General features: G+C 52.9%; 2 protein-coding genes across 16 annotated transcripts in view; one reads left to right on the forward strand and one right to left on the reverse strand.

Annotated features, from left to right (window-relative positions):
• The window catches only part of SLC29A4 (solute carrier family 29 member 4), a 26,602-nt gene extending 14,841 nt beyond the window's left edge, over positions 1-11,761 (forward strand). For both annotated transcript variants that reach the window (XM_033839997.2, XM_033839999.2), the window contains one exon: positions 261-11,761. In XM_033839997.2, coding sequence (XP_033695888.1) covers positions 261-403 — 143 coding nt within the window. In that variant the 3' untranslated portion in view covers positions 404-11,761. The remainder of the gene's footprint in view (positions 1-260) is intronic.
• TNRC18 (trinucleotide repeat containing 18) overlaps positions 1-18,759 on the reverse strand; it is a 107,042-nt gene that overhangs the window by 5,816 nt on the left and 82,467 nt on the right. For 12 of the 14 annotated variants that reach the window (XM_033839961.2, XM_073791851.1, XM_033839967.2 and 9 more), the window contains 4 exons: positions 17,379-18,697; positions 13,712-13,948; positions 13,508-13,582; positions 11,647-13,166 (listed from right to left, as the gene is read on the reverse strand). In XM_033839961.2, coding sequence (XP_033695852.1) covers positions 12,960-13,166; positions 13,508-13,582; positions 13,712-13,948; positions 17,379-18,697 — 1,838 coding nt within the window. In that variant the 3' untranslated portion in view covers positions 11,647-12,959. Of the gene's footprint in view, positions 1-987; positions 1,055-11,646; positions 13,167-13,507; positions 13,583-13,711; positions 13,949-17,378; positions 18,698-18,759 lie in introns of those variants that run through there. The other 2 variants (XR_012325952.1, XR_012325951.1) reach the window with 2 other exon arrangements.

Below are 18,759 nucleotides of genomic sequence, written 5' to 3' on the forward strand. Positions count from 1 at the left end.
ACAGTAGGTTCAGGAAGCCCAGTAGACATCCTAAGTGGTCCATGACGAGGAAGCAGTTGGAGGTAGGAGGCTGGAGAGAAAGAGAAGCAGGCGAGGCCTGGAGCGCCCAGCACTTTCAGTCAGGGTGGAACAGTCCTGGGGCGGCCACCTCCCAGGTGGGAGCTGGCCGTGGTCACTGCTTCACACCTGAGAAGCTAGGGCTTCGGCTCCAGCCCTCGCTGTGGCCCCTCCCGCCAGCTGAGGTCTGGTCCTGTCTGCAGGGAACACCATGACTGTGTCCTACATGACGGGGCTGACGCTGGGCTCGGCCGTGGCCTACTGTACCTACAGCCTCACGCGGGACGCCCACGGCACCTGCCCCGACCGCTCCGCCGCCAACGCCTCCTTCCCCGCCGGCCTCTGAGCCAGGCCTGGGCCCCCAGCCCTGCCCAGGGAGGGCTGCCGGGGCCCTTCCCCACCCCTGCCTGCAGTGCCTGCGGGGCCCCGGCCTCCTCCCCGTGCCCGCCACCCTCTCTGGGCCCACCTGCCCTCACTCCGGCCCCAAGGTTCTGCCAAGTTCTCGGAGGCCTGGACATGTGGCTGCCACCGGGTCCCGCCAGCACTGTGTTCTGTGTTCCGTCTCACGCCGCCCTCTGCCACCTGCGTGTGTCTGGTGGTCCCAGTGCCAGCCAGGACAGTGACAGACCACCAGCCGGTGTCCCCTTCTGGTGGCCCTCACCTGGCTCTGCTTTGAGGGCCCCATGGCCCCAGCCACACCGTCCTCAGCACCTCCTTCACTGGGGACCCCTTGCCCCCAGGTCTCCCCCGTCCCCGTTCTTAAACGCTGGGTCTCCCCAGCAAAATGCGTTTGCCGTGAAGGAGCTGTAAGCTCTGGGTCTGAATGGTTTCAGACCACGGTCTGCGCTGGCCTTTTTGCAACCCCAGCTTTGGTGCTGGCCTGGGTGCACCCACCCCATGCCAGCCCCCCGCGTGCACCCTGGTACCCACCTGATGCCACAGGCCTGGGCGTCTGTGCCTGCCTGGGGACCCCCGATGACTTCTCCGGATCCTCCACCTGTGATACAGGAGGGGGACAGTTTGGGGGCCGCAAAGCAGGGCCCACACCCTGGCTAAAGTCACCCTGTGACCTAGGCCTTGGGCCCTGTCCGGGGAGGCCCAAGGAGGGACAGACATGCTGGAGTCCCTGGCAAGTAGGAAGGGGTGGGGTCCCTCCAGAGGTCCGGGCTGGCTCGGTGCCCCGAGCTGGGGGCATTCCCAGATCATCCTGCCAAAGGCGGGCTTCTCTACGGGGAGGACAGGTACCCACGGCACCGCTGTGACCACCCTGCCCCTCTGCGTCTGGTGTCCACCCGTCTGTCCACTAACTGTACCGCACTGGCCATTAAAGATGAGGGCAGAGCAACTGCCCCACCGCCGCCTCCAAGTAGCGTCTGTGCCGCCATCGCAGCCCCTGCGGTGGGAGGAGGGGTCCTGGCGGGACACGGCCCACGACTGGGAACGCAGGCTTCCCTCCAGACACCTGGTAGGCCCAGGACAGATTTGTGTGGAGGGGCGGACGGGTGGGGTGGGGAGAGGAAGCATTTGGGGTTTAAAGGGCACCTTGGTGCCCCTTTGGCCCTCAGAACAGTCAGAGACGGTGGCTGCGTCGCGCCCACTCGAAGGGGGAGAAAAGGAGGGGAGATAGCTTGCCCCCTGCCCGGAGGGGTCAGAGCCAGGACCGGACGCTGAGCGTTCTGGGGTCCCATCCCGGCTCTGTTGCTGATGTGTGTGGTTTGGACAAATTCCTCCACTATCCTATGTTTCAGTTTCCCCAAGACGGGTTGCCCCGCTCTTCGACGTGGGTTCCGTGGAGAAGGGTTGGGGAGGAGGAGGCCGGCTGCCTGAGGGTGGCCTGTGCTCCAGGCAGGCCCGCGACCTTGGGGACCCACCCACCTCCGGACAGGCACCGCCCCCTGCAGCCACGTGGGTCAAGACCACGCGGGGCGCCGCCCCAGGGGCCGCTTGGTGGCGCCAGCGTGCCGCTCCTTCCGAGACTGGGTATGTGGGGGTGGGGCACGCACTACCTCGTGACTCAGTTTCTCTGAAACGGGAGGACCGTCGGAGCCCTTCCCCAGCCACACGCTGAGCTGACTGCTTTCGTCATGGCCTCACCGTTCCCTCCACACACCGCCCTCGAATAGCAAAGCCGGATGGCCGTCCGTGTCCCATCCACGTGCGGTGCGCTGGGTTGCTGGGCAGGTGCCCGTGGGGGCCGGCCTGAGCTGCCCTGGGTAGGGGGCAGGTGGCAACGCCAGGACCTGGGCCCAGCCTCCCCAGTCCCGGCAGGGCTGCCGCCCCTCCATTGCACACTGGCTCAGGGCCACCCAGACCGGCAGCACTGCTGTCATTCCTTCCAGTGTGGGTGCAGCCGGGAGGGCTCTGCGCCACGTGTTTTTGTTCTGTGTTTTGTTACTGCCTCGCTCTTAACAGCAGCCCCAGTTGTAGCCTCCTCCACTCTCCTCGTTTTTTTCTGAAGTGTGACTGACGTACAGTATTATGTGAGTTACAGGTGTATAGTATAGTGACTCACAGTTTTTAAGGATTGAGCTTCATTTATAGTTATTATAAAATATTGGCTATATTCCCCATGTTGTACAAATATCCTTGTAGCTAATTTTACACCTAATAGCTTGTACCTCTTACTCCCCTACCCCTATCTTTCCCTTCCTCCTTTTCCTCTCCCCACTGGTCACCACTAGTTTGTTCTATCTGTGAGTCTGTTTTTTTTACGTTATAGTCACTAGTTTGTTGTATCTTTTAGATTCCACATATAGGTGATATCACAGTATTTGCCTTTCTCTGTCTGACTTATTTTACTTAGCGTAATGCCCTCCCAAGTCCATCCATGTTGTTGCGTATGGCAACATTTCGTTCTTTTTTATGGCTGAGTAGTATTCCATAGTATATATGTTCCACACCTTCTTTATCCATTCATCTGCTGTTGGACACTTAGATTGCTTCCACATCTTGGCAGTTGTAAATAATGCTGCAGTGAACGGGGGGTTGCATGTATCTTTTTGAATTCGTGTTTTGGGGGGTTTTTTGTATATATACCCAGGAGTGGAATTGCTGGGTCATATGGTAGTTCAATTTTTAGTTTTTTGAGAAACCTCCATACTGTTTTCCACAGTGGCTGCACCAGTTTACATCCCAACAGTGTACGAGGGTTCCCTTTTCTCTACATCCTCGCCACTATTTATTATTTATGTTCTTTTTGATGATAGCCATTCTGACAGGTATGAGGTGATATCTCATTGTGGTTTTGATGTGCATTTCCCTGATGATTGGTGATGTTGAGCGTCTTTTCATGTGCCTGTTGGCTATCTGTATGTCTTCTTTGGAAAAACGTCTGTTCAGGTCTTCTGCCCATTTTTTAATCAGGTATTTTTTTTTATGTTGAGTTGTATGAACTATATATTGATATTCTAGATATTAACCCCTCATTGGTCATATCGTTAACAAATATTTTCTCCCATGCAGTAGGATGTCTTTTCGTTTTGTTGATGATTTCCTTTGCTGTGCAAAAAGCTTTTAAGTTTAATTAGGACCTATTTGTTTTTGCTTTTATTTTCTTTGCTTTAGGAAACAGATCCAAAAAAATACTGCTACGATTTATGTCAAAGAGTATTCTGCCTATGTTTTCTTCTAGGATTTTTATGGTTTCTGGTCTTAACATTTAGGTCCTTAATCCATTTTGAGTTTATTTTTGTATATGGTGTTAGAAAGTGTTCCAATTTCATTCTTTATATGTAGTTGTCCCGTTTTCCTAGCACCACTTGTTGAAGAGACTGTCTTCTCCACTGTATATTCTTGCCTACTTTGTTATAGATTAATTGGCCATAAGTGCACAAGTTTATTTGTGGGCTCTCTATTCTGTTCTATTGATCTATTTATATGTTTTTGTGTCAGTACCTTAGTGTTTTGATTATTGTAGCTTTGTAGTACAGTCTGAAGTCAGGGAGCATGATTCCTTCAGCTCTTTTCTTCTTTTTTGAGACTGTTTTGTCTATTTTGTGTTTCCATACAAATTTTTAAATTATTTGTTCTATTTCTGTGAAAAATGCCATTGGTATTTTGATTGGGATTGCACTGAATCTGTAGATTACCTTGGGTAGTATGGGCATTTTAACAATATCAATTCTTCCAGTCCAAGAAGACAGTGTATATTTCCATCTGTTTGTGTCATCTTCAATTTCTTTCATTAATGTCTTACAGTTTTCAGAATACAGGTTTTTTCCCCTAGGTATTTTTTTATTTTTGATGTGATGGTAAATAGGATTGTTCCTTGATTTCTCTTTCTGATAGTTCATTGTTAGTGATTAGAGATGCAGCCAATTTTTGTATATTAATTTTGTATCCTCTAATTTTACCAAATTCACTGATGAGGTCTAGTAGTTTTCTGGTGGTATCTTTAGGATTTTCTATGTATAGTGTCATGTTATTTGCAAACAGTGATCGTTTTACTTCTTCCTTTCCAGTTTGGATTCCTTTTTCTTTTTCTTGCCTAATTGCTGTGCCTAGGACTTCCAATACTATGTTGAATAAAAGTGGCGAGAATGGGCATTCTTGTCCCTAATCTTGGAATGCTTGCAGTTTTTCACCATTGAGAATGATTTTAGCTGTGGGTTTGTCATAATGGCCTTTATTATGTTGAGGTATGTTCCTTCTATGCCCACTTCATGGAGAGTTTTTTTATCATAGTGGATATGGAATTTTGTCAAAAGCTTTTTCTGTATTTATTGAGATGATCATTTGGTTTTTATTCTTCAGTTTGTAATTTGGTGTATCACATTGATTGATTTGCAGATATTGAAGAAGATCCTTACATTCCTGGGATGTCCCACTTGATCATGGTGTATCATCCTTTTAATGTACTGTTGGATTTGGTTTGCTAATATTTTTGAGGATTTTTGCATCTATGTCATCAGTGATATTGGCCTTTAATTTTGTTTTTTGAGATATCTTTGTCTGGTTTTGGTATCAGGGTGATGCTTACCTCATAGAATGTACTTGGAAGTGTTCCTTCCTCTGCAATTTTTTGGAATAGTTGGAGGAAGATAGGTGTTAAGTTTTTTCTAAATGTTCGATTGTATTCACCAGTGAAGCCATCTGGTCCTGGACTTTTGTTTGTTGGGAGTTTCTAAATTACTGATTCAGTTTCATTACTGGTAATTGGTCTGTTCATATTTTCTGTTTCTTCCTGGTTCAGTCCTGGGGGATTGTATATTTCTAAGAATTTGTCCATTTCTTCTAGGTTGTCCATTTTATTGGCATATAGTTGCTTGTAGTAGTCTCTTAAGATCTTTTGTATTTCTGTGGTGTCAGTTGTACTTCTTTTTCATTTCCGATTTTATTGCTTTGGGCCTGCTCCCCCTCCCCTTTTTTTTTTCTTGGTAAGTCTGGCTAAAGGTTTATCAAATTTGTTTATCTTTTCTAAGAACCAACTTTTAGTTTCAGCTTTTAGTTCTTTTTTCTTTCTTTCTTTTTTGTCTCTATTTCATTTATTTCTGTTCTGATCTTTATGATGTTTTTCCTTCTACTAACTTAGGGTTTTGTTTGTTCTTTTTGTAGTTCCTTCAGGTGTAAGGTTAGATTGTTTGAGATTTTTGTTTCCTGAGGTAAGCTTGTATCACTATAAACTTCCCTCTTAGAACTGCCTTTGCTCTGTCCCATAGATTTTGGATCATCATTTTTTTCGTTTCCACTTCTCTCTAGGTATTTCTTTATTCCCTCTTTGATTTCTTCAGTGATCCATTGGTTGTTCAGTAACATATTGTTTAGCCTCCACGTTTGTGTTTTTTGCAGTTTTTTCTTTATAGTTGATTTCTAGTTTCATAGCATTGTGGTCGGAAAAGCTGCTTGATATAATTTTAATTTTCTTAAGTTTACTGAAGCTTGTTTTGTGGCCCAGCATGTGATCTATCCTGGAGAATGTTCTGTGTGCACTTGAATTTGTATTCTGCTGCTTTCAGATGGAATGTTCTATGTATATCAGTTGAATCCATCTGGTCTAATGTGTCATTTAAGGCCATGTTTCCTTACTGATTTTCTATCAATGGATGATCTGTTCACTGATGTAAGTGGGGTGTTAAAGTCCCTTACTATTATTATGTTACTGTCAGTTTCTTTCTTTATGTCTGTTAATGTTTTCCTTATGTATTTTAGGTACTCCTGTGTTGTTTGCATATATATTTACAATTGTTACATTTTCTTCTTGGATTGATCCCTTGATCCTTCTTTGTAGTGTCCTTCTTTGTCTCTTCTAACAACAGTCTTTATTTGAACTCTATTTTGGGGAATTCCCTGGCGGTCCAGTGGTTAGGACTCCACGCTTTCACTGCAGGAGGCCCGGGTTTGATCCCTGGTCAGGGAAGGAACTAAGATCCCACAAGCTGCATGGCGTGGCCAAAAAAAAAAAAAAAAAATCCTGAAGTCTATTTTGTCTGAAAAGTATTGCTACTCTAGCTTAGTTTTGATTTCCATTTGCATGGAATATCTTTTTCCATCCCCTCACTTTCAGTCTGTTATGTGTCTCTAAATCTGAAGTGAGTCTCTCATAGGCAATATATATGCAGGTCTTTTTTTTTTTTTTATCAATTCAGCCACTCTGTGTCTTTTGATTGGAGCATTCAGTCTATTTATTTACATTTAAGGTAATTATTGATATGTATGTTTTTATTGCCATTTTGCTAATTGTTTGGGGGTTGTGTTTGTAGGTCTTCTTTTCCTTTCTTCTTTTGTTCCCTTGTGATTTGATGACTGTCTTTATTGTATTCCTTTTTCTGTTTGTATGTGTATCTATTATAGGTTTTTATTTTTTTGTTTTAATGTTTTTACTGAAATATAGTTGATTTGCAGTGTTGTGTTAATTTCTGCTGTACAGCAAAGTGACTCGGTTTTACACATATATACATTATTTTTACTATTCTTTTCCATTATAGTTTGTCATAGGATATTGAATATAGTTCTCTGTGCTATACAGCAAGACCTTGTTTATCCATTCTATATATAGAAAAGCTTACATCTGCTAACCCCAGCCTCCCACTCCATCCCTCCCCCAACTACCTCCCCCTTGGCAACCACCAGTCTGTTCTCTATGTATGTGATTCTGTTTCATAGATAGGTTCATTTGTGTCATATTTTAGATTTCATATATAAGTGATATCATTATGGTATTTGTCTTTGTCTGATTGCACTTAGTATGATAATCTCTAGTTGCATCCACGTTGCTGCAAATGGCATTATTTCATTCTTTTTCGTAGCTGAGTAGTAGTCCGTTGTATACGTGTACCACATCTTCTTTATCCATTTATCTGTTGATGAACATTTAGGTTGTTTCCATGTCTTGGCTGTTGTGAATAATGCTGCTACGAACATAGGGGTGCATATATCTTTTTGAATTATAGTTTTGTCTGGATATATGCCCAGGAGTGGAATTGCTGGATCATATGGTAATTCTATTTTTAGTTTCCTGAGAAACCTCCATACTGTTTTCCACAATGGCTGCACCAACTTACATTCCCACCAACAGTGTTAGGAGGATTCCCTTTTCTCCACATCCTCTCCAGCGTTTGTTACTTGTAGACTTTAATGATGGCCATTCTGACCAGTTTGAGGTGGTACCTCATTGTAGTTTTGATTTGCATTTCTCTAATAATTAGCAATATAGAGCACCTTTTCATGTGCCTATTGGTTATCTGAATGTCTTCTTTGGAGAAATGTCTATTTAGGTCTTCTGCCCATTTTTCGATTGGATTGTTTTTTTGTTGTTGAGTTGTATGAGCTGTGTGTGTATTTTGGAAATTAAGCCCTTGTTGGTTACATAGTTTGCAGATATTTACTCCTGTAGGTTGTCTTTTTTTTTTTTTTTATGGTTTTCTTTGCTGTGCAAAAGCTTGTAAGTTTGATAAGGTCCCATTTGTTTATTTTTGGTTTTATTTCTATTGCTTTAGGAGACTGACTTAAGGAAACATGGGTACAATTTATGTCAGAGAATGTTTTGCCTATGATCTCCTCTAGGAGTTTTATGGTGTCATGTCTTATGTTTAAGTCTTTAAGCCATTTTGAGTTTATTTTTGTGTATGGTGAGTTTATTTTTGTGTATGGTGACAGTCTTTTCACCACTTGCTGAAGAGACTGTTTTTTTCCATTGTATATTCTTGCCTCTTTTGTCAAAGATTAATTGACCATAAATGTGTGGGTTTATTTCTGGGCTCTCTGTTCTGTTCCATTGATGCATATGTCTGTTTTTGTGCCAATACCACGCTGTTTTGATTACTGTAGGTCTGTAGTATTTTCTGAAGTCTGAGAGGGTTATGCCTCTGAGATTTTTGGTTTGTGGTTACCATGAGGTTTTCATGTAGCAGTCTATATATATACGTAATTGTTTTAAGTTGCCAATCTCTTAACTTCAAATGCATTTGAAATACCGTACATTTGTACCCTCCTCCCCTCACTATTACTGATTTTTTTATATTAAGTTATTTTTATTTATATTATCTATTTTGTTTTGGCTGCATTGGGTCTTCATTGCTGCGCACAGGCTTTCTCTAGTTGCAGTGAGCAGGGGCTACTCTTCGTTGCGGTGCGTGGGCTTCTCATTGCAGTGGCTTCTCGTTGCAGAGCATGGGCTCTAGGCATGCAGGCTCAGTAGTTGTGGCTCGCGGGCTGTAGTGCGCTGGCTCAGTAGTTGTGGCACATGGGCTTAGTTGTTCCGTGACATGTGGGATCTTCCTGGACCAGGGCTCGAACCCATGTCCCATGCATTGGCAGGCAGATTCTTAACCACTGCGCCACTAGGAAAGTCCCTGATTACTGTTTTTGATATCATATTTTACATCTAATTATTTTGTGTATCCCTTAACTGCTTATTGTAGGTTTAGGTGGCCTTACCACTACTGTCTTTTAACCTTCCCACTAGCTTGGTGCGTGAATGATTTCCTACCTTTACTGTACGTTTGCCTTTACTGATGTGTTTTTTCCTTTCATAATTTTCATATTTTTAGTTGTGGCCTTTTCTTGTTCACTTAGAGGTTTCTTTAACATTTGTTATAAAGCTTGTTTGGTGGTGCTGAACTCTTTTAGCTTTTGCTTGTCTGTAAAGCTTTGTTTCTGCATCCAGTCTGAACAAGAGCCTCGCTAGGTGGAGTCTTGGCTGTAGGTTTTTCTTGTTCACTGTAAATATATCGTGCCACTCCCTTCTGGCCTGTAGGCGTTCGGCTGAAAAGTCAGCTGATAGCCTTATGGGAGTTCCGGAGTTCCCTTGTGTGTTGTTTTTCCCTTGCTGCTTTTAATAATCCCTCTTTAATTTTTGCTGTTTTAATTACAATGTGTCTTGGTGTGTTCCTCCTTGGGTTAATCCTGTGTTGGACTCTCTGTGCTTTCTGGACTTGTATGACTGTTTCCTTTTCCAGGTTAGGGAAGTTTTTAGCTATTATGTATTCAGATATGTTCTCAACCCCTTTCTGTCTCTTCTCCTTCTGGGACCCCTGTAATGCGAATATTAACATGCCTGATGTTGTCCCAGAGGTCTCTTAAACTGTCCTCATTTCTTTTCATTGTTTTTTCTCTCAGCATCAGTGGTTTCCACTACTCTTGTCTTCCAGCTCGTTGACCTGTTTCTCGTATCATTTAGTCTACTGTTGATTCCTTCTAGTATATTTTTCATTTGTTATTCTTCATCTCTGGTCGTTCTTTATATTTTCTGTTAAAAGCTTCTAATTTCTTGCACTGTGCGTCCATTCTTCTCCTGAGTTTTTTGATCATCGTTACAGTCACTACCCTGAACTCCTTCTCGGGTAGATTGCCGATCTCCACCTCACCTAGCTCTTCTTCTGGGCTTTTGTCTTGTTCCTTCATCTGGAACATGAGCCTCTGTCGCCTCATTTTGCCTAAGCTGCAGTTTGTATTTTTATGTATCTGGTAGGTTGCTTACGTTTCCCGACCTTGGGGAAGTGGCCTTTCGTAGGAGATGTCCCATGCATCCCAGCAGTGCACGCCCCTCGTCACCCAAGCTGTGTGCTCTAGGGTTTCCCCTGTGAAGGCTGCGTGGGTCTTTCTGTTGCGGCGGGCTGCATGGGCAGGCCCGCGTGGCCCTCGCCCAGCTGGTTGCCAGGCTCTGCCTCATGTGGAGGCTGCTGGCTGCCGCTTGGCAGGGCCCGGTCACAAGGTGGCCAACTGCAGAGCCCCAGGGGGCCCCAGGGCTAGTGCTGGCTCACTGGTGGGTGAAGTCAGGGTCCAGGAGACTCCAGGGCAGTTGCTTGCCCACTGGGGGGGTCCTGGGGTCAGTGCCAGACTGCTGGCAGGCAGAGCTGGGTCCCCTAAGCCTGGTTGCAGGACCCAGAGGTCCCAGAGCTGGTGTAAGATCACTGGGCTGGGGGTGGTCAGGTTGTTCCTAACACAGTTGGGTGCGGGGTGTCCTGAAGCGTGCGCTGGCCTCCTAGTGGCCAGGGCCCCGGGCCCAACTCGTCCCAGGGCAAGGTCTGGCGTGCCGTGGGCAGGCTGAGGGATTGGAGTTCTCTTGTGTCTGGCGTGTGCCCCCTGGTGGGGGTGGCAGGGCCTGGGGCTGGTGCCCGCTCACTGGGGGCTGGAGCTGAGTCCTGGGCCGTCTGGTGGGCAGGGTTGTGTCCTCAGGCGGTCTCCAGGCAGCCTGTCTGCTGCTGGGTGGGGCTGTGTCCCAAGCCCTGTTCGGCCGAGGGGTCCCAGCACCGGTGCCTGCAGGCTGCTGGGTAGGGCCCAGTCTTGGCGCCAGAGGAGCTAGAGGGAGGATCCCACAGCGGTACCTGCCAGCCCCAGCATACACTCGCAGGAGGCCCAGGAACGGCTGCCGCCAGCGTCTGTGTCCCCAGGGCGAGCCGTAGCTGCTTCCCGCCTCTCCAGGAGACTTTGGAAGACCAGCAGGTAGGTCTGGCCCAAGATCCCAGGAAATTACAGCTTTGGCCCCGGGTCCCGGAGTGTGGGAGACTTTGTGTGTGCCCTTTAAGAGGGAAGTCTTTCTTCCCCCCAGTCCTGTGGAACTCCTGAAATTAAGCCCCACTGGCCTTCAAAGCCAAATGCTCTGGGGGCGCATTTTCCCGGGTAGGACCCCTGAGCGGGGCGGCCTGATGTGCGGCTCAGAACTCTCCCTCCTGTGGGAGAACCTCTGCCATGTTAGTTTTTCTCGTTCGTGGGTCACCCACCTGGGGATGTAGGCCCGACTGTACAGCAAGTCCACCCCTCTTAACTGTCTCACTGTGGTTCCTTCTTCATGTCTTTGGTTGTAGATCTTTTTGGTAGGTTGGGTCTCTTTCACTGTGCTATTGGTGTGCTCGTGAGAGGAGGTGAGCTCAGGGGCTTTCTACTCTGCCACCTTGGGTGATCTCCAGCTCGTCTGGCCGAGGGAACTTTCTGCACTGACGGACGCGGGCCAGCCACATACAGCAGCCCACTGACCTTGTCTGACTGTTGACCACCAAAGCCAGCGTCAGTGCAGCCAAGAAACTTTTCATTTCTTTCTTTTCATTCAAACTGGCTCGTGTTTAAACAGCCACATGTGGCTCCTCCCTCCAGGATCTGCATCCTGACACCAAGCCCACCCCAGCCCCCAAAATGAACCACTCCAGACAACGGTACTTTTCCAATTATAGCTTTTTTTCTTTTCTTTTTTTTTATGAAAAAGATCACACAGAATTTGCCAACAAACAAAATTCCAAAAGAAACTTAAAAAAAAAAAGGAAAACAATAATTCCCCCAAAAAACAAAACCGAAGTCTGGCTTTTCCTTCCCTTAAGATTGTCTGGACGAGGCCTCCGGTCCCCCGGAAGGCGCGGGGGCTGTAAGTGCTTTCGTGGGCTGAGCAGGGCTGCAAGCTTGCCGGCTCCCTCTCCCCTCCCTCAGCCTCTGCTCTCCCTAAGTCCTTCTCCATCCTGGGGGCGAGTACAGTACACCTGGGCCGGGGGGGGGCGTGTGGGGTGAGGTTGGGACAGGGGGCCCGTGAAGCTGGGTGCTAGACACGCTCATCTAACAGGAAATAAAAAATAATATTCTGCACGTCAGAATGTGTTCGCTTTTTTTTATAATTTCATAGCTATTTTTTTCACAGTTTTAAAAAGTTTATATTTATATATATTTATATATATTTATCTTTATATATATAATTAAAAAGTTGACTCCATTTGAAGGCGTATGATACAGGGGAGAGTCTCTTGGTACAATAAAACTGTACAGGTTAAGAACTGCCGCCTCCCTCCGGGTATGGCCGGGACGAGGATTTCAGCACCATGGGGGTTGTCTGTAGTGTGAGGGTCTGGACCAGTGGGGTGGGCCCTCCCGGGGCCTCGGGGCACGCAGCCCCCTCCCCCTGGTGCCTGGCCGGTGCTCCTGGGCACACACCCCCCCACACACACACCTGGCTGTTCCCCAAGTCCAGGCCGTCCTGAGAGGGTGGAGGCCGGGCCCCGGGCAGGCACCCCAGAACAGGCCCGGCCTGGTCGCTGAGGCTGGGGGGGCATGGGAGCGCCCCCATCCCACGGTGGGAGGCTCGGGGCGGGCTCCGTGCCGAGGGGGCCAGGCACTGGGAGGACCCCCCCCAAGCAGCGGGAACCCCCCCCCCCAAGCGAGCATCAGGTGGGTTGCTCGGAAACCCCCTCCCACCGAATCCCCAGTTGGCACCGGGACCTGGCCGAGCGCTTACAAGGTGCTGGGACCCGTGAGGGGCCGGCAGAGCCCTACCCTGATCGCGAGGAGCCCTCTCGGGGGGGCACCGAGGAGTCAGGAAGGGGGTCTGGACGTGTGCACACGTGCGCACACACGTGCATGCATACGGGCACACACATGTACACTTACGCGCCAGGCTGTCCGTGGGCACACTTGCATGCACGCAACCAACGCACGAGGCCGCCGAGCCGTGGCAGTGATGGGGAGGGCCCCGCCGGGCCGGGCGCTCAGCAGAGCACAGGCACGCCGTCGGTAGAGAAGATCATGCCCGTGGTGGGCTCGTAGGTGCCCGCCAGGTAGTACAGGCCCTCGCTGTCCTGGTACTTCTTGGTCTTGAGCATCTGCTCGTACTGCTCCAGGCCCACCACCAGGCACTTGTGCGACACCGTCTGCACGTCGTTCTCGTCCACGTGGGAGGACTGGTACAGGGCGCGCTGCGGGCACACGGGCGGGCGTCAGGGGGAAGACCCCTCCCAGACCCGAAGGACCAGGGAGAGATCCCCAGAGAGAACTCGAGAAACACAGTGGGGCTGAGGACGAGGATGAACAGAGACCAAGGGAGACACCCAGAGACTAGGAGATCAAGAAACAGACACAGAGACCTGCAGAGTAAGAAACCAAGGGTGACAGACGCAGAGGCAGCGGCTGGGAGAGACCAGGAAACAGCAGCTCAGGGTCAGAGAGACTGGGCGGGGAGGCCGAGGGAGCCCGGCCCCTCCCGAGGCCGCGTGGGGAGGGTCATCGGAGGCCCCACCGGCGCCGCGCGCTCTCCTACCTCCATGAAGTCCTTCCTCTGGCTGGAGGCTCGCAGGGCTGCGGGGAGGCTGCGGCCGGGCTTCTGGTCCCAGTGCTGTGAGCGCAGACCGGGGGCTGCGGTGAGCCCGGGCCCCGCCTTGCCTGACCCCCGACCCCGACCCCAGGGGAGGGACCGCCCCGGCCACGCCCCCCAGCACGGCCCGACGCCGAGGCCCCGGCCCACCTGGCCCTCGTGGAGGCGCTTGCCCGGGCTGGTCTCCTCGGGGTGGTAGAACCACTTGACGCGGACCACCATGTTGCTGCCCCACGACTCCCACATGCTCTGGATGCGGCCGATGTAGGGCAGGTTGGGGCGGCCAGCCGACAGGAAGACGGCGCAGTCCCCGATGCGGATCATCTCCTTGCCGCGCACGATGGCCTTGTAGAAGAGCTTGCGGGCCTTGCCCTTCATGCCGCGGCGCTGTGGGCGGGCGAGTCGGGTCAGGGCACGCGCCCCGCCCCCGCCCCCGCCCCCGCCCTGACCCCGGGGTTCCACAGCAGCGGCGCCAGGGGAGAAGCCCCCTGCTTGCTCTGATCGGGGAGCCCTCGCTCATCCCCTTGGCCGACCGGGTTTCCAAGAGAGACTCCACGTGAACTAAGGACCCTGCAGCTGGGAGCGACTTCCAACTCCCCGTTGCTGAGCCGTGTCGGCCAACGGTGCCGGCGGGGCCCCAGGGACGCCCCACACGCGAGCGTTTGTGCGGCAGACGCCACAGCCACTGCTGGGGCCCAGCGGGATCCCTGCTCCTCCCACTGGGTCCTGACACCAGCCCTCGAGGCACAGCGGCCCCTGTTGGCCCCCAATTTCCAGACAGGGACCGGGAGGTCCCAGGAGGGGACACGGCTGCGTCTCCGGACAGAGCACATCGCTCCCTCCCACGCTGCCCCGCACGTCGGAGCTACAACGAAGCAGGTTCACTCAACACCTGCCGGGGTCACAGAGCCTCTTGCTCACGGCACAGCCTCAGTCTACACCACCCTGAGCAGCGCGGGGGCTCAGTACCAGTCAGCCCCGCAAGCGTCCGAGCAGAGGTGAGGGAGTGGGGCGTGGGCAGCGTCAACCCCAGGCACGGCCGATTGCCCCGCCCCACCCCCCCACCCCCCGCCCATTTCCCCAGGAAAGCCACTAACAGATGAGAGCCCAGCCCAGCGGGATCCAGCACTGGGCCCACGTCTGCCAGACGCACAGTGTGGCTGGATTTTTTTTTTAATTCACTCAACAAACATTTTCTGAAGCCGCCTCAGTGCCCCCGCCTGGGCTGGCACTGGGACACACAGATGGGCAGGCTCCAAGGAGGGAAGAGACCAGCCACCAGAATCCAAAACCCAGCGCCAGGCAGCTCTGGGACCTGTCGCTGTCCCCAGGCAAACACGGAGAAGCCAGGCCTATGCAAAGCTCTGCTCTGCCCTCCAGTGGAGCCAGCGCGCCTTCTCCTCGACTAACCTGTAAAACTCGTTTCCCTTCTCGGACTGGCCACTAGGCGGCGCCAAAGCGTTTTTTGTCTTTCTTTTTTTGTCTAAACAAGAAAAACCCACAGGCTAATTCCCTACCTTATCCAGCTGTCCCTTTTCTACTTTTAATTCACCGGATCCCTGGTGAGACTTTTTTTTTGGCCGCATCGCAGCAAGTGGGATCTTAGTTCCCCAACCAGGGATCAAACCCGTGCCCCCTGCAGTGGAAGCATGGAGTCCTAACCACTGGACTGCCAGGGAATTCTGTGACAGACTTTTTAATGTCCAGGTTTCTTACGGGTTCTGTAAACTGCTCAAATTATTTTCAGTTCAAAGCATGGTACTAACTGATTCAAGGTGACAGGGACGGCTAAGATCTCTAAACCAACGCATCTGACAACAGGTATATTTCTAGGCATCCACGGCCACTCTCCTCACAGATCCCCCTTGGGCCCCTGGGGCCAGCACAGGACTTGGTCTGGCCAATCCAAACATCCCATCCTTCTCCTGGCCATTGTGACTGGCTCAAGGGTGCACCCGGGACCTAAGCCAAAGACGCGCCAGCAACTTTAGCTTGAACCCTAAAAAAGACACCTCCTTCCTACTGTCACTTCTGAGCTGGCAGGTCAGCTGAAAGCTGCTGGGGCTGCCTGTTGCCAGCAGGAGAGGGGCTGCCGGAGAAGGAGACCAGTACAGAGGAAGGGAGGAGAAACTCAAGCCTGGAGCACGAGCCCGAGAGTGGGTCTGAAGACAGCCCTCAGGCCCCCGGATCCAGCTGTACCTGAAGCCGAACACCCTAGACTCTGGCCCTGGGCTCTGACCCTACAGCAGCAAACGCCCCGAGCAACGCTGACACTGGCACGTGGGAGATGCTAAGATAAGGAACTGGCCAATCGCCGTGGGGGCAGGACAGTGAGGACACCCCTGTCCTCGGCTCAGAAGCCATCACTCCTTGATACGGCCCTGGATACAGTGCCTGCTGGGACCAGAGCTCCAGAGGGGCTGGCCTGGAATGTCTGAGTGCGGCTCGTCAGGGAAGATTCTACAAGAAGCTGCACATTCAAGCTTGCTGTCTCAAGTGGTGGCCCTGCTAAGAGAGGCCCTTTCAGCCTGGAGCCAGCAATCGGGGGGTGGGGGACGCACGTAAAGTCCGACAACTCACACCTTGCAGGGTCGGAGCAGCAGATCATCTGCCCCAGATTCAAGGCGGTGCCGCAAAGGCAGGGAAACCAGAAGGAGAGCAGGAGCTGCGGGGGTCGGGGGGGACCCTCCCCGACTTCCCACTCTGCAGCCCTTGCCTGACCAAGGGGGGAGTTCCCCACCCTATTCTAAGGAGGCTTTGAGGGTGCAGCCTGTGGCAGGTGGAGTTGTCCACCCACCAACCCCCCGGGGATCCAGCTGACCCTGGGTGGCACAGTGGGGAGCCCTAAAAGGCTGCTGCTAAGACAGAAACCCCCAAGCTAGTCTTGATTCAGAACATCCTACAACTTCTCCGGCCTTGCTAACGCAGCCAGGGAGCTGATACAGTGCAAACATGCCAGAAGCTTCTTAAGCGGTACACTGCCAGAGGCCCCGCAAGCTCATCGCTGCCAGCCCCCAGCCCCTAAAACCTGCCTGGCGGCACCGGCATTAAAAAGGTCCAGACCCAGCCAGGTGCCTCCTCCGGGCCTGGCTCTGGCGTGGCCTCGGAGGACTGTGGACCAGGGCGGCAGACGCTGTGGGGAAACCAGACGGGCTGCACCCGTAGACAAGGAGCCTGGCTCTTCCTGCCCAGGGGCATGGGATGGACTGGTGGCCTCCAGGCTGTTCCCCTTCTGCACACAGAAGCTTCTCGTGTGTGCGTGTATATGCAGGTGCATGCACGTGTACATGCATGCATTTGTGTGTACACGTGCGTGTCTGCGTGTGCCCAAGGCATGGGGGGGCATGGAGGACTCCTGGAGAACAAACACCCACCTACTACAGGGGTGGCCACATGACTCAGACCCAGTCAACCAGAACGTTCTGCCTTGTGGGCCACACTGATTAGCTCAGGGGCAGGCAGTGACCCAGCCCGGCCAAGAGAGGGAAAGAAAGTACCTTCTGCTGTGACTGCTAATTAGCCAACCAGAAGCCTTGAGCCATTCGTTTTCAGCGGAAAATGAAGCAAAAGCAAAGAAACTCAGGCTGTGTGGCCGCGCGGTTCTGAGACCCTGCGGCATGGCAGCTGAAGGCCTGCGCGGTAAGTGGGTCCCGCAGAGGGTGGGTCTGGGTCCCGGGGACCAGAGGCAGTGCTGCTGTGTGAGGGGCAGGACTCTGGGGGAGTCAGACGGACTCCACACCCGTCACCCCGAGACTCCGCCGTGGGGCTGCTGGGAGGCCAGAGAAAGACACGTGGGGACGACCCCGCCCCCAGCTACCTGCGTGGGCTTGCCGAACCACTTCCAGAGCTGCCGGGCGGGCAGGAAGGCGGCGATCTTGGGCCGGTTCTCCACCGACGGCAGGCGCTGCCGCTTGGCCAGCTCCTTGGTGGTGGGGAGGTGGACGCCCTCCCTCTTCTTGGGCCGGCTCTTGGCCCCGGCCTGGGCCTTGGGCTGCACAGGCTGCGGGGGCTGCGGCGGGGGGGCCTGGGGCGCGGGCGCCGGCGCCTTCTTGCCTGCAGAGTGGGCCGAGGAGCGGGCCTTGGCTGCCTGCTTGGGCGCCTTGCTGGCGAGGGCCGGCGGGGCGGAGGGCCCGGCTGCCGGGACAGGGGCGGCCTCGTCGTCTGAGCTGCAGGAAGAGTCGTCCGTGGTGGAAGAGGACGAGGACGAAGAGGACGACGACGAGGAGGACGACGAAGACGAGGAGGAGGACGAAGAGGACGAGGAGGACGACGAGGACGAGGAGGACGACGATGAGGACGAGGAGGACGAAGAGGACGACGAGGAGGACGAGGACGAGGACGACGAGGAGGCCCTCGAGCTGGAGGCGCTGCAGTTCCGGCCGCCGCCGCCCTGGCCGTCCTCCTCTCCCTCCGTCTCAGAACTGCTGCTGCTGCTGCCGCTGTCGCTGCTGCTGCCGCCGCTGCTGCTGCCGCCGCTCTCTGACTCCTCGGCCCCGTCCTGCTCGGCCTGGCCCTTGTCCGGGCTCTTGGGGCTCCCCGAGTCCTCGAACGTGAGCGCGGCCCCAGGCTCCTGGGCCAGGTCGCCGTCCCCCGCCTTGGGCCGGGCCGCCTTGGGCTCGCTGCCGCCGGCCCCCGGAGGGTAGCTGCCCAGGCCCAGCAGGCCCTTGGGCTCCTGCCAGCCCCCCGCGCCAGCGTCCTCCCGCAAAAGCAGGGCCTCTTTGGCCTTCTTGCTTTTGGGCGACGTCACGCCCTCACGGTCCAGCTTGACGAGCAGCTCGGCCTCTTCCCCGGGCCTCCGGGCGCCCTTGGGGGCCGACTCCTCAGCAACCCGGGCCTTCTTGGGCTTGGGGCGCGTGGCGGGCATGGTGATGGGCATGGCGACGAGGGCGGTGGGGGCCAGGGCCGCGGCGGGGGCCGGCAGCTCCCCAAAGGGCTCGGGTGCCGGGCAGCTGGTGAAGGCGGACGGCGCTGGGCTGGGCTGTCGGGGAGCTGGGCGAGCCTTGGGGGCCTTGGCCCGCTTGTCCACAGATTCTGGGGGACTCTTCTTGGAACCTGGGGTGCTGATGGGCTCCAGGGCCAACGGGGTACTGGGGACCTCATCCGTCGAGCCCCCCTCCACCAGGACGGCAGCTCTGTCTAGAAGAGAGAAGGAAACAGCCCAGTGAGGCCAGGACTTCGTGACCAGCGAGCCCGTCCCC

This window comes from Tursiops truncatus, chromosome 15 (genome assembly GCF_011762595.2).
Source record: "Tursiops truncatus isolate mTurTru1 chromosome 15, mTurTru1.mat.Y, whole genome shotgun sequence".
NCBI classification, from domain to species: Eukaryota; Metazoa; Chordata; class Mammalia; order Artiodactyla; family Delphinidae; genus Tursiops; species Tursiops truncatus.